The sequence below is a fragment of the Diabrotica virgifera genome, chromosome 5 (genome assembly GCF_917563875.1).
Source record: "Diabrotica virgifera virgifera chromosome 5, PGI_DIABVI_V3a".
Taxonomy (NCBI): Eukaryota; Metazoa; Arthropoda; class Insecta; order Coleoptera; family Chrysomelidae; genus Diabrotica; species Diabrotica virgifera.
This window is the reverse complement of record NC_065447.1, coordinates 89484789-89499992: the sequence shown is the minus strand read 5'-3', so window position 1 is coordinate 89499992 and position 15204 is coordinate 89484789. Positions and strand designations below refer to the sequence as shown.

Genomic DNA, 15204 nt, shown 5'->3' with positions numbered 1-15204 from the left:
TTGGTTTTCTATTATACTAATATAAAATAATAAAGTTATTGGTAATGCCAGCATATATTCAGCATCATTTCTAGTTCAAAGTCTACTTTTCAATACATCATATCCTTTTTTTAAATTGACCTACATGTACATTAAAAGCACTTATTGTCTACACCTACACGTTATGAATCACCCATTCCCACAAGTCACACATTCAATGTAACACTACTAATTCTTACAACTCCTATAACATTCTATTTCATTTTTTTATCACCAATTATACCAATTACACCATTTCTGTAGTTTTGTTATGTTCAAGAAGGCTATTTCAGCATTATTACTACAATGTTACATAGTACAGTATTACTCTGCACCCGCGCTCATTTTTCTGTAGAAGCTAGGTTTCATACGTTAAGATCTGCCCTGTTAGGTCACCTAATGTATCTGTTACGGTTAAACTTCGAAAATGGTTAATCTCGACATTAACCGGTTAATCTTGACTTTAACCGAGATGTAATGTTAATGTCGTGCGAAATTAAGATATATTGACATTAACAGGTTAGTGTCGAGTTTAACTATTCTCTTTGGTTAGTGTTGAATAATGTGTTAGAAAATAATACAACGTTGCCAATTGTATAAAAAATACCTGCTACATATTTATTCAAACATGACAAACTTCCGTGACACTTAGAGTTGCATAGAAAATATTAGCTGCCTTACAGCAGCACTTTTTTGAACCACATTTAGTTTTGCACGAGCATCTTTTGTATCCTTGACCACCACATAGAGATGAAGTCGCTGCAATCTCACGAAGAGATTTTTCAACAACTGAAACTTTTTCGGCAGCAATAAGGGGAGCCGGACATACACTGAACTGATTTCTTGTAAATAACTGTGGTAATGTGCCCTTTTCTGTCCCAATTTTGTAATACATGTTATCTTCAACTGTGGTAACAACGCCTAATATATTCCTTGCATCAGCTCGTCCTCTATCAACATCGGGGACAGGTAATCTAACAGTATCACCAATTTTTGCAGCCGGTAATAATGTGTGCCGGTAAAATAAAAAAAAAAGTGTTACTACTTCTTGTGTTATATTTTTGAATTTATCATTTAAAAAATTTACCATTCTTGTTCTTCGTCCATGGTCAATACTTAAATGTACTTCATAAAGAATATCAAATAATTCCTCTTTTTTACGTAATATAAAAATTGCTCCTTACCTTCTTGTAAAGGAGCAATAAGTTTGAAATGATTTGCCACATTCACTACATCGTATTTGGCCAAACGCGATATGACAACGCTGTTTTCTTAGCTTGTCGTTTTGCTTCTTTCACTTGATTACAAATTAAATCATATTTTTCACGAGATAAATAAGCACTGTTGTCATCCCTTTTTGTGGAAATAATTTTATCAAGATTCTCGTAAAACCGGTCTTTAAATTCATTGGACATATTGAATACTTAAATTTTCACTTTCAAATAACTATACTTCTTGCACGAATGCCACTTGATTACGCAACAAAACAATGTGGACTTTAACAAGAACAAGACACATGTGTTAATGTCGAGATTAGCCGGTTAATCTCCGATTGAAGGCTGAAGATCGTTTAGCTTCGGACATTAACCAACTAAACTGGTGAATCTCGATATTAACTGGGTAATATTGAGATTAACCTGATTTGGGACGTTAACCGTAACATATCCACTATTCCGCCATTAGTAGTAGTAGTATGATAAAATTGATCCAAATAATGGCATAACCCAGACATCCAAAGTGAAAGTTATCCTCCAACACCAAATTGTTCTATATGGTCCACATAATGTTCGGAAAAAAGTCGCACCATTTTGAGCGTCGGGTTTGGGGGGGGGTGAGAAAATCGGTAAATTCATATTTTTCCAAGTTTTTCGACAATATTTCTAAAACTATGCGGTTTAGCATGAACAACCTTCTATACAAAAATGTACTACATTAAATTTGAAATAAAAAAGGCCCTATGCATAATCCTTCTATAATGAACGGTTCCAAAATTACGGAGGTACTATTGTATAATTGGTCCAAAAAAAGGCCTAACCCAGACATCCAAAGTAAAAGTTTTCCTTCAACACCAAATTCATCTATATAGTCCACATAATGTTTAGTAAAAAGTTACACCATTTTGAGCGTCCGGTTTGGGGGGGAGATGGGGGAAAAGTCTGTAAATTAGCAGTTTTTTTTACGTTTTTCGTCAATATTTCTAAAAACTATGCTTAAACGTAAACAATGTTCTATACAAAAATGTTCTACATAAAATTTAAAACAAAAAAGGTTCTATACATATAGTATTTTTACTACAAAAGCGATATTACGTAGGTCAAAATTTTTGACGTAAGAGAACTGTCAAAACATTAGAATGTGACTTTTTATTATAGGTCAAAATTTTTGACGTAAGAGAACTGTCAAAACATTAGAATGTGACTTTTTATTATTGCCATGTTTATTATAAACATGGCAATAATGAAAAGTCACATTCTAATGTTTTGACAGTTCTCTTACGTCAAAAATTTTGACCTACGTAATATCGCTTTTGTAGTAAAAATACTATAATTGTTATAAAATCAACGGTTCCAGAGTTACGGAGGGTGAAAAGTGGAGGTTTTCGATACTTTTTATATTATTTGGGCAATTAATGATGATTTTGGGTGGTGAGGTTGACGTGTCTTCAAGGGCTTATCACTAACATACCATCGGCTACTGAAATAGCAAATTTTATTTACAAAACCCAATCATGTTAAAGAAAATTTCTATAAATTGCCCAAAGAATATAAAAAATCGAAAACCTCCACTCTTCACCCTTCGTAAGTCTGGAACCGTTGATTTTATAACAATTATGTATAGGATCTTTTTTGTTTTAAATTCCATGTAGAACATTTTTGTATAGAACATTGTTTACGCTAAAGTATAGTTTTAGAAATATTGACGAAAAACGCAAAAAAAACTATTAAGACTTTTCCCCCATCTCCCCCCCCCCCCAAACCGGACGCTCAAAATGGTGTAACTTTTTACTAAACATTATGTGGACTATATAGATGAATTTGGTGTTGAAGGAAAACTTTTACTTTGGATGTCTGGGTTAGGCCTTTTTTTGGACCAATTATACAATACTACCTCCGTAACTTTGGAACCGTTCATTTTAGAAGGATTATGCATAGGGCCTTTTTTATTTCAAATTTAATGTAGTACATTTCTGTATAGAAGGTTGTTCATGCTAAACCGCATAGTTTTAGAAATATTGTCGAAAAACTTAGAAAACTATGAACTTACCAATTTCTCACCCCTCTCCCCCTCCCCCCCCCCCCCAAACCCGACGCTCAAAATGGTGTGACTTTTTTCCGAACATTATGTGGACCATATAGAACAATTTGGTGTTGGAGGATAACTTTCACTTTGGATGTCTGGGTTTGGGTCTAGTTATACCATACTATAGGTACTTTGGGATGTAAACATACAGCCTTAAAAAAATAAATAAATATTTTTATATTTAAAAACGAATAACCGTTTTCAATTTCGTTGCAAAACGAAAATACAGCCGAACCATATTCCAGTCCAATAAGAGAGTACAGCAAGCACCTCTACCGGTTTCGAAACTTATTAGTCTCTCATTAGGAGGCACATATGCTGCTCTCTCTGATCCAACCAAAACAAACCCCAGCGTGCAGTCCCTGATTGCAACAAACGAAATGGCATAGATGCCCTAGCGGCAACTGCTAGCAAAAAGACTAAGTGTTCACTCTAATGGCATATAAAACAACATAATGCTATTCTACATCCCACCAGAATGAAAACAACAGGAACCTTCTCTGGTTACACCTCCGAGGCTTCTACAATTTGCAAGCCATACGGATGCTGAGACTAAGGAAGATGAAGCATCCAGCATCCGTATGGCTTACAAATTGTAGAAGTCTAGGAGGTGTAACCAGAGAAGGTTCCCATTGTTTTCATTCTAGTGGGATGTAGAATAGCATTATGTTGTTTTATATGCCATTAGAGTGAACACTTAGTCTTTTTGCTAGCAGTTGCCGCTAGGGCTCTATGCCATTTCGTTCGTTGCAATCCGGGACTGCACGCTGGGGTTTGTTTTGGTTGGATCAGAGAGAGCAGCATATGTGCCTCCTGATGAGAGACTAATAAGTTTCGAAACCGGTAGAGGTGCTTGCTGCACTCTCTGATTGGACTGGAATATGGTTCGGCTGTATTTTCGTTTTGCAACGAAATTGAAAATAGTTATTCATTTTTGATTTACATTTACTCTGATTGGAGTATGAAAGGAACCATTCTCGTTGGAACTTTACCGCGCTGAGCAGATGGGACGTGAATTGTAAATTGTAGAATTCCCTCATCTTCCTTAGTCTCTGCATCCGTATGGCTTGCAAATTGTAGAAGCCTCGGAGGTGTAACCAGAGAAGGTTCCCATTGTTTTCATTCTGGTGGGATGTAGAATAGCATTATGTTGTTTTATATGCCATTAGAGTGAACACTTAGTCTATTTTTATATTTAATATTGTATATTTTTGAAAATACATAGGTGGCCTGATCAAAATTTCTGTTGTGCTTTTGAAGTTAAATTTTATGTTTTAAATATTTTACTTTTACTTAATGACTTTACTTACTCATTGTATTTATATTTAGGTTTGCGGCAGAGTTTTCAAGCTGGGCGAACCCACGTATTCCTGCAGAGAATGCGGTATGGACCCTACCTGTGTGTTATGCGTCGAGTGTTTCAAGAACTCCGAACATCGTAATCACAAATATAAAATGGGCACTTCCCGCGGCGCGGGATGTTGCGATTGTGGAGATCGCGAGGCCTGGAAGAGAAATCCTTTCTGCACCATACATATGGCGGGACTAACCGAAGAAAACCAAAGCAATGGTTTACCTGAAGACATGAAAGAACGCGTTCGAATCGTATTCGAGACTGCTGTATGGTACGCGTATCGCATGTTAAGTACCGAACATATTAAAGATGTACGATTAGGTGGAGGTGTCGAAAACTTTTTTGATATAGACACTTACTGTACTATACTCTATAACGATGAAATACATACTTTTGAGCAGGTTATTAGTACATTAACGAAAGTTCTTAAATGTAATCAGAGAAGCTCAACAGAGTTTGTTACGAACATCGACCGGGAAGGTAGAGCCATCGTGAAATGTTCATCTTTTCAGCACTGCTGCGATCTTAAACAAGATATCGAGAAGTTTACGTCCCGACACGGCAACAAACCTTTGAAGGTACTTGTTAACCATGCTCATCTTATATCTCATCAGATATTTGCAGGAAAGATATTAAATTGGCTAGAAAAGGTCTTAATACAAGGAGAAGGATTCAGAGCTATTTTTGCCGATGTTGTGCTGAAGCCACAGAATCCAGAGCCGTGCATAATAAAGGGCATCCTACAAAAAGATTTAGGCCTTTGGAAGAGCGCTAGGAGCCAATGGCATCGCTTGTTAATATCAGGCATGATGCTCGAGTATGAGAACAAGAAAGCTTTAGCTAAAATATTTACCAAAAACTATGGGCAAGTAATGAAAGACTTTATCAAAGATGATCACGACCATACTTTCTCTATATCATCTCTATCTGTTCAGTTGTTTACTGTACCAACATTAGCTCATCATCTAATCGCTAACGATGACATACTATATATACTTTTGAACACACTCATCTCTGAGTGCAACAGAAAATGTAACAAAGCCGGTAAATTGGAGTTCGAGAGGAATCCCTCTTGTCAGACCTTTAAAAGAGCTCTATACATGTTATATGATTTAAAGTACTTATTGAGCGTCATCCCAGAAGCATGGACTGATGATTTAAGAAGAAGCTTTTTACATGGACTATCTATGATGCTGTCACTTCTAACTATGATGCAAGGTATTTATTATTTGTGTTTTTAAAGTAAGACAGTTTAGTAATTCAGTTTTTTGTGATCGTTACAATAACGCTGTAATCTTACAATCTTACGTAAGATGTAAGATCTTACACCAGTTTTTCTCCTAACTATTGTATTTGAAACTCTGTCTCGTAGGGATATATTCAACATTGAATTCTACATTGCTGTCTGTACCACTTGTATTTTATTTGTTACTTTTCTGGTAAAGGTCAGTGTTTCTGCTTCATGCGTTAGAACCGGAGATACAGACTAATCAAAGATCTTCCTCTTCAAGGAAGTTACTAAAATGTATAGAATTTTCGGGTCCACTCTTTTTTGCTGGAACGTAAGTTTTATTCCACTAGTAGTATCCGAGTAACGATTTGAGATACAGAAGTATAATATTTTTCGTTAAGGTTGATTAGTTTATGACACTATGTATTAATTTTAACAGGTATGGACGCTGTAACTCGTCAAGTAGGCCAGCATATGGAGTACGAACCCGAATGGGAGTCAGGATTTAATCTACATATCAAATTAGCCTACTGCATCTCTTTGGCGGTAGATTGGTGTGGAACCGACAAAATCGTCTTGGTGAAGGCTTATCGGGCCATACTGAAAAAGCTAGAGGAAAACCCATGTTACGAACCCAGTGAGGCCGGTAAAGTACGTGAACTAGCAGATCATAGTACTGCCTGTTTACACTATGACGTTGCTTCCAAACCGGTATCGATACATCTGCCACTCACCAGGTAATATTAACTTTTGTAATAAACATAAACTTATAACAAATATAAAAGCTCCTGTGGTGGTGTTTAGCTCTTGATGCCTTTCATATCTGCACCAGAAAATGTTTATGTCGTTTCAAAATTTGAACTGTTATAGAAGTTGTGTGATGTTTTTCTTCCTCCCCAGCTTTTCTCTTTTCGCTGTTCTTTATTCTTCTTAGCCACTCATTTCACCGTCTCTTCTTCACCTAAATAAACCTTTCCCTCTCAAGTTATCTGCTACACAGTCCTTCCATCTTCTATCGAGCTCTTCGGTTTCCTCTACCTCTCCTTCTATGATCTTCTAACAGCCCTATTTTTCGTCCCACAGTTTTCATTTCTACGTCTAACGTGACAAAACCATTGCAGTATTTGTTTTTGAATCTTTTTTGAGACTTTATTCACCTCTGATCTCTCCCTAATCAAGTCATTGCTGATCCTGCCCTTCTAATTATACCTAACATCCATAGTAACATTTTCATTTCAGCTACCAACATCTTCTTTTCCTGAATCTTCTGTACCTACAGGCCACACTTCATCGCCGTACATCAACACAGGTCTCGCCACACTCTTGTATGTCTTTCCTTTCAGCCCTTCCCCGATTTTTCCATCAGAGAGTGTTCCGTTCATTCGCTTCTAATTAAACCAACCAGCCTGTATCCTGTGGGCAATTTCTCGAGGTATTTAAATTTTCCTACTCATCCTACTTTTTCTCCAAGCAATTCTATGTCTCCAACCATTCCCGTTCCTTCCAACCACATATACTCTGTTTTCGACCTGCTAACCGTAAGTCCTCCCTCTTCAATAGCCCTTCTCCAACCCTCCAACATTTCTTTGCTCTCCTCTACCAACACCATATCATCAGCAAAGAGCATTGACCAAGGATCCCCTGCCCTTACCTTCTCTATCAGTACATTCATAACAGGTAGGGTCTCAATGAAGCCTTGATGCAAACTAACCGTCACTGGAAAACTTTCGGTCAATCCGACACAAGTCCTTACTTTGGTGTTACGCACCATCGTACACAGCCTACATGAGCCTTACGTTGATAGGACGGTCCGATAAGGACTTAGCCTACAAAAGAAAAACGAAAATTTTGGAAAAGTGGTGATAACTCGATACACTTGGCCCAGCGATCCTACAACTTTAACCCGTCTGAAAAATACGTTTTCTCGAGGTCTGCAAAGTAGGCTTCCATGGCGACGATGAACTCCTCATTCGACTTAAATTTCTGACCGGCAAGTGAATTTTCAATTTTGGAAACAAAAAGAAGTGGTACAGGGCCAAATCTGGAGAATACGGTGGATGGAACAGCAGTTCGAAGCTCAATTCGACCACTTTGGTAATGGTGAAGATGGAGGAGTGAGCCGGTGCGTTGTCATGGTGGAAGAACACTTTTTCTTCCCCAATTGGGGCTGGTTTCCACAATTTGGTATAGGTCACATCTTGTGAATCCCAGAAAACAGTCTTCGCCTTCGGTGACGCCCACTGTCAACTGTTCTTTGGTCTCTGGTGTGTACCAGTGTATCCATGTTTCGTCGACGGTTATGAAACAATGTAGAAACTCCTTCGGATTACCCTTAAACAGGCTCAAACACTGCTCTGAAGTGGTCTCATGGTTGCGCTTGTTGTTCTGAGTGAGGAAACACGCCACCCGTTCTGCCGTACTTAGCGAAAACGCCGTATCTGCAAAGATCTGAAAAAAAAATAGATTTATACATTTTTCTAACCCAAATGTGCATATCTATCTTATTTGCTTACTAAAAATGACGTAAGTTAAGTCAAAATATATTAATAGGCCAATCAAGTTAGGTTTTTACTAGACATAACGGAAAAGACGAGGTTTGACAGTTGAAATGTGTAATATGAGATATTACAAAAAGACTACCATCTTGGGATTCATCAACTTTTTAGTGGAACATTTTTTAAATAAACAATCAAAACGTCAAACTTAGTTTTTTGCTCATAACTTAAAACTTGTTTATTTAGAAATTTGACGTCCACAGGTAACTTTTTCAGAAAAAAAAAGATACATCGAATGAGATACGCTAAATGAAAATCATAAACAAAAAAGTTATTGCAAAACGGATGACAAAATCACTGTTTTTTAATATTGTTAATAGCAATTTTATTGTTAATTAAAATACGTTTTAATATACCTAAAATTGAGGGCATTATGGTGTTTGAATGGTATGCAAAAAATGGTCCAGATCTGTTAAATAATTTTCGTAAAATTGAATTTGTTTATAAAATTTTTTGAAAAACGAGCTAATTTCTGAGGCTGGTCCAGTTAATATGGCTCAATATTTCTCAATAATCCGGGGCTCATTTCCTTCGTTAAGATGTATACTAACAGCTTATGAAAAAAAAGTAAAAAAAATTACATATACATACATAAAATTATTTGTTAATAAATAGCAGTTTTTAAGCTTATAAACAATTACAATAATTTCGTAGAAATTAAATCAAATTAAATGGCAATAAAAAATACGGAAAGCTGGTTAAATTACACAACTTTTAAAAAAAAAATTAGGTCCTACGACCCTTGGGGTCTGAGATGGTCCCTTTTTTTTTGAAAAAATCACTGTTACGTTAATTAACAACACTAAGAGCTGAAATTAATCAATTTTTATAAAAAAAAAGTTTTTAATAAAATTTTTAGCAAGAAAAAATGTTAAAAGTTGTTTAAATAAGACTGTTATAAACAAAGAGTATTTTGCGTTCCGACTAAAGTAAAAAATAGCGGGCGTAGTCGACTGACTGAATAGTGGACGCGGTTGGCGACCGGCAGCAACTCCTAAAATTACGTTATACCGACCACAAAAATCAAATTTAAGGTGAATGAAAGAAAACAGTTGGGTCTGAAACTCAATAAAATGTACTGGCTGATAGGAAAAAGGTCACAACTGAGTTTGTACAATAAAATTTTAGTATACAAGGCAGTGATTAAGCCAATATGGAGCTATGGTATCCAACTGTGGGGATCTGCGTCGAGATCCAATATCGACATCCTGGAGAGATTCCAATCGAAAACCTTGCGCATTATCACAAATGCACCGTGGTACATGCCCAATGAACACATCAATCGTGATCTCCAAATGAAGACTGTCAAAGAAGAAATTGCCAGTTACGCCCAAAAATACGACATCCGACTACAAAACCACCCCAACAGGCTAGCGAAGAACCTAATGAGACCCCAGGCAAACAGAAGGCTAAAGCGCCACACTCCAAGCGATCTACGAACAAGATTTTAAATTTTAAATTTTCAAAAATATTTTATTTATTATAGAGTTTTATTTATAGGGTTTTATTTATTAGTCACAAATAATTTTGTTAAGTACTAAAATTATGATTTTATAGGTTATTGTCACTGGACAGTCTCCTGCAAGTCTCTTTTAATTGTTAAACAATTTACTTATTGTAATCATTATTACAGATTGTAAATAAATGGGATGTTAAAAAAAAAAAAAAAAAAAAGGTGAATGACAAATTTTCGTCATTCCTTATGTTTTCGAGGTATCTGAATCCGAATATGGAGTTAATTTTTTTCTAGAATTAGTGGAACATGTTCAAAAATCAAATTTTATGCAAAAATGCGAAAAATCAATTTTGATGATTTTTCAATTTTAACTCACTGTATTTTTGGTCGCTGTAAATATTTCCTTTTGAAAATTTTACTGTGTTATCTTTGAAGCATTTAGATAACAATGAGATTTGTCCAAAATGATTAAACACATTAAAAGACAAGTTGTTAATTTTTAAACATTTTGTCGTCAGGTTTCGTTAGTTTCATGTTTACTTAAAAATGTTGAGTGACAAACTTTTTAGTTTATAATTTTAACTAACACAGAAATAAAATATAATTCATGAAGAAGTTTTCCAAAAAAATTTAATTTAAAATATGCAATAGGAAAAATGTTATAATAATAATAATAGCGTTTATTGTCCAACAGAATCCATTTACAGGACAAAATATTACATAAATAAAAAATTAAATAAAATATGTGACTTACGAGCGGCACACCCCAAAAAAACCTTATTTCTCGAGAGACTGATACTAATTTTGGTCATACTTTATATTTTTGATGGTACTGAAAACGAAAATTAGGGTTGTTTTGAATTTTACGTGGGGGAACATTATCAAAATCGCAACTTTACCCTAAAAATAAAAAAAAAATCACGTTTTTTTGCGTTTAACTTGCTACAACTCTGTTCCGTTGTAATATTTTTTTATGAAATTTTTATAGTATATATTTCTCACCTTTCTGAAGACAATGGGACCTGCTTTAATATTTCTGTCTTGCCATAAAGAATGTTATAAATTGTTTGAAGTAAAAGGTGCAGATTCTTGAATTGCAAAGTTTAATCGCAAAAGTTGAGTGACAAAATTTGAAATTTATCTGTTTAATTAATTTTATGTTAAAATCTAGAGTACAGAGAACAAAATGTTTTATAGCAAAAAAGTGGTGTAACTTTTAATTTTAAGAAAAACGTGATTTCATTTTTTGTTTTATTTTTAGGGTAAAATTGCGATTTTGACAATGTTTCCCCATCTAAAATTCAAAATAAAACTCATTTTCGTTTTCAGCACCATCAAAAATATAAAGTAAGATCAAAATTAGCCATTCACCACACCGTAGTTGATATCTCGAGAAATGAGCGTTTTTTTTTTGGGAGTACCACTCGTCTATAAGGTTGCGTAACTTTTTTTCTGTTGCATATTTTGACTTGAAGTTTTCAGTAGTAATTGCACAAGAGCTCTAAAATTATTTAATTTTTCCCGAGTGTCACTTTGGCAGTTTTAATTTCACGAGCCGAAGGCGAGTGAAATTATGTCGAAAGTGTCACGAGGGCAAAAATTCTATATTAATTTTAGAGTTCGAGTGCAATTTGTTGCGATTATTTCATGAATAAAACTGTTCAAAACCAAAATTTTATTTTAATTTATATATGTAAGTACCAATTAGTGAAATTAAACACACAGTTGTTATAAATATGTATTTGACGGTTGAAAGTCATCACTTTAATAATTTTTAAAACATTTGTCATTAATTACGTATTTTTTATGGGAAATAAGCCACAATTTTACTAAAAAATGAATTTATTAACGTTTCGAAGCCCAAATCGGGTTTCGTTGTGAAAATACAAAATACTATTAAAATAAAAAAAATGTTGTTGCTAAGTAAAAAAATTCTTCTAATAATTTATTTAATCTGACTCATTTATATTGGCAATTCAGACGTATATTATACATTTTAAAGTAGAAGGACTTTAAAATGATATCGCCAATATTTATGAGTTGCGTTCCTGGGACGACTTTACTAAAAGATAGTTCATTCGATTACATGAAATCAATCCCAACTCAAGAATATCCGTCGCAAAAAATCATAGCATGTGATCTGTCTTTAAAAAGACAACCAAATGCAACGATGACAGTAAAATTCTCGCGTTAGAGATTCCTAGCTTATAAACAATTACAATAATTTCGTAGAAATTAAATCAAATTAAATGGCAATAAAAAATACGGAAAGCTGGTTAAATTACACAACTTTTAAAAAAAAATTTAGGTCCTACGACCCTTGGGGTCTGAGATGGTCCCTTTTTTTTGAAAAAATCACTGTTACGTTAATTAACAACACTAAGAGCTGAAATTAATCAATTTTTATAAAAAAAAAAGTTTTTAATAAAGTTTTTAGCAAGAAAAAATGTTAAAAGTTGTTTAAATAAGACTGTTATAAACAAAGAGTATTTTGCGTTCCGACTAAAGTAAAAAATAGCGGGCGTAGTCGACTGACTGAATAGTGGACGCGGTTGGCGACCGGCAGCAACTCCTAAAATTACGTTATACCGACCACAAAAATCAAATTTAAGGTGAATGACAAATTTTCGTCATTCCTTATGTTTTCGAGGTATCTGAATCCGAATATGGAGTTAATTTTTTTCTAGAATTAGTGGAACATGTTCAAAAATCAAATTTTATGCAAAAATGCGAAAAATCAATTTTGATGATTTTTCAATTTTAACTCACTGTATTTTTGGTCGCTGTAAATATTTCCTTTTGAAAATTTTACTGTGTTATCTTTGAAGCATTTAGATAACAATGAGATTTGTCCAAAATGATTAAACACATTAAAAGACAAGTTGTTAATTTTTAAACATTTTGTCGTCAGATTTCGTTAGTTTCATGTTTACTTAAAAATGTTGAAAATTAGGGTTGTTTTGAATTTTACGTGGGGGAACATTATCAAAATCGCAACTTTACCCTAAAAATAAAAAAAAATCACGTTTTTTTGCGTTTAACTTGCTACAACTCTGTTCCGTTGTAATATTTTTTTATGAAATTTTTATAGTATATATTTCTCACCTTTCTGAAGACAATGGGACCTGCTTTAATATTTCTGTCTTGCCATAAAGAATGTTATAAATTGTTTGAAGTAAAAGGTGCAGATTCTTGAATTGCAAAGTTTAATCGCAAAAGTTGAGTGACAAAATTTGAAATTTATCTGTTTAATTAATTTTATGTTAAAATCTAGAGTACAGAGAACAAAATGTTTTATAGCAAAAAAGTGGTGTAACTTTTAATTTTAAGAAAAACGTGATTTCATTTTTTGTTTTATTTTTAGGGTAAAATTGCGATTTTGACAATGTTTCCCCATCTAAAATTCAAAATAAAACTCATTTTCGTTTTCAGCACCATCAAAAATATAAAGTAAGATCAAAATTAGCCATTCACCACACCGTAGTTGATATCTCGAGAAATGAGCTTTTTTTTTGGGAGTACCACTCGTCTATAAGGTTGCGTAACTTTTTTTCTGTTGCATATTTTGACTTGAAGTTTTCAGTAGTAATTGCACAAGAGCTCTAAAATTATTTAATTTTTCCCGAGTGTCACTTTGGCAGTTTTAATTTCACGAGCCGAAGGCGAGTGAAATTATGTCAAAGTGTCACGAGGGCAAAAATTCTATATTAATTTTAGAGTTCGAGTGCAATTTGTTGCGATTATTTCATGAATAAAACTGTTCAAAACCAAAATTTTATTTTAATTTATATATGTAAGTACCAATTAGTGAAATTAAACACACAGTTGTTATAAATATGTATTTGACGGTTGAAAGTCATCACTTTAATAATTTTTAAAACATTTGTCATTAATTACGTATTTTTTATGGGAAATAAGCCACAATTTTACTAAAAAATGAATTTATTAACGTTTCGAAGCCCAAATCGGGTTTCGTTGTCAAAATACAAAATTTTATTAAAATAAAACAAACATGTTGTTGCTAAGTAAAAAAATTCTTCTAATAATTTATTTAATCTGACTCATTTATATTGGCAATTCAGACGTATATTATACATTTTAAAGTAGAAGACTTTAAAATGATATCGCCAATATTTATGAGTTGCGTTCCTGGGACGACTTTACTAAAAGATAGTTCATTCGATTACATGAAATCAATCCCAACTCAAGAATATCCGTCGCAAAAAATCATAGCATGTGATCTGTCTTTAAAAAGACAACCAAATGCAACGATGACAGTAAAATTCTCGCGTTAGAGATTCCATAGTAAATCACGAGGGAAAACCAGGAAAAAACCTCGTGATACTATCCCGACATCGTAAGTATTTGGTCTTACATTTAATCTACCTTCAAAAAACTAATACCAAATTCTGACTTTAATATGTTTAAATTATAAATAATATTAATATTACATAGATATACAATAAGTAATACTAAAATATAAAATTTGTACTAACTCGATATGTTATTGACTTACTAATCGTGGTATTTTCTTTCTATTGACTTCCTCTTTCAGTATGGGTAACCACATCCTACTGCATTCTACCGAGGAATTTGCGACACAATTGGTTTCATTTAGCATAATTAGAGCCGCTTCTTTGATTTTTCTCTTTTTACTATCTGATTCTTTCAGGACTATACTTGAATCTCTCCACTGAACTCTATGTTCATTATCCCATGCGTGTTGACATATCTGAGATCTATCAAATTCTCTGTTTTTAATATAAGACTGATGTTCACTTATTCTAACGTTTAATGGTCTTGATGTTTCACCTAAATAAAATTGTTCGCATTCACAAGGTATTCTATAAATGCAATTCTTTGTTCTTTCTTGTTCATTGTTAGGTTTAGTTTTAGATAGACTAGATCTCAATGTGTTTGTTGTTTTGAATGTTGTTGAAATGTTGAATTTATTTCCTATCGTTTTAAGTTTCTCGGATAGTCCTTTTATATATGGTATTGTTATTTTCCTCGTATTATTTCTTGTGAATGTTGTAGGATCCCGTTCTAAGTTGTTATGTTTCATTCGATCTAATCTTGTCAATTCCTTATTTATAAACGATAAAGGATAATCATTTTTTAATAAAACAGATGTTAAAAATATATAATAATATATTTATTTATTTCCCATAAAAAAATACGTAATTATAAAAATGCCACGAGGAAATAGCTTCAGAACAACATTTGTCATTAATGTCACTGAATGTATTTTTTCGTAGCAACGAAGGGCATCTGACGTAATATGCTTAAC

The 15204-nt window shown here is 33.6% G+C and overlaps 1 protein-coding gene across 2 annotated transcripts in view; it reads left to right on the top strand.

The window, feature by feature from the left end:
* LOC126884287 (E3 ubiquitin-protein ligase UBR2) overlaps window positions 1-15204 on the top strand; it is a 155376-nt gene that overhangs the window by 72778 nt on the left and 67394 nt on the right. For both annotated transcript variants that reach the window (XM_050650216.1, XM_050650215.1), the window contains 2 exons: window positions 4648-5890; window positions 6343-6640. In XM_050650216.1, coding sequence (XP_050506173.1) covers window positions 4648-5890; window positions 6343-6640 — 1541 coding nt within the window. The remainder of the gene's footprint in view (window positions 1-4647; window positions 5891-6342; window positions 6641-15204) is intronic.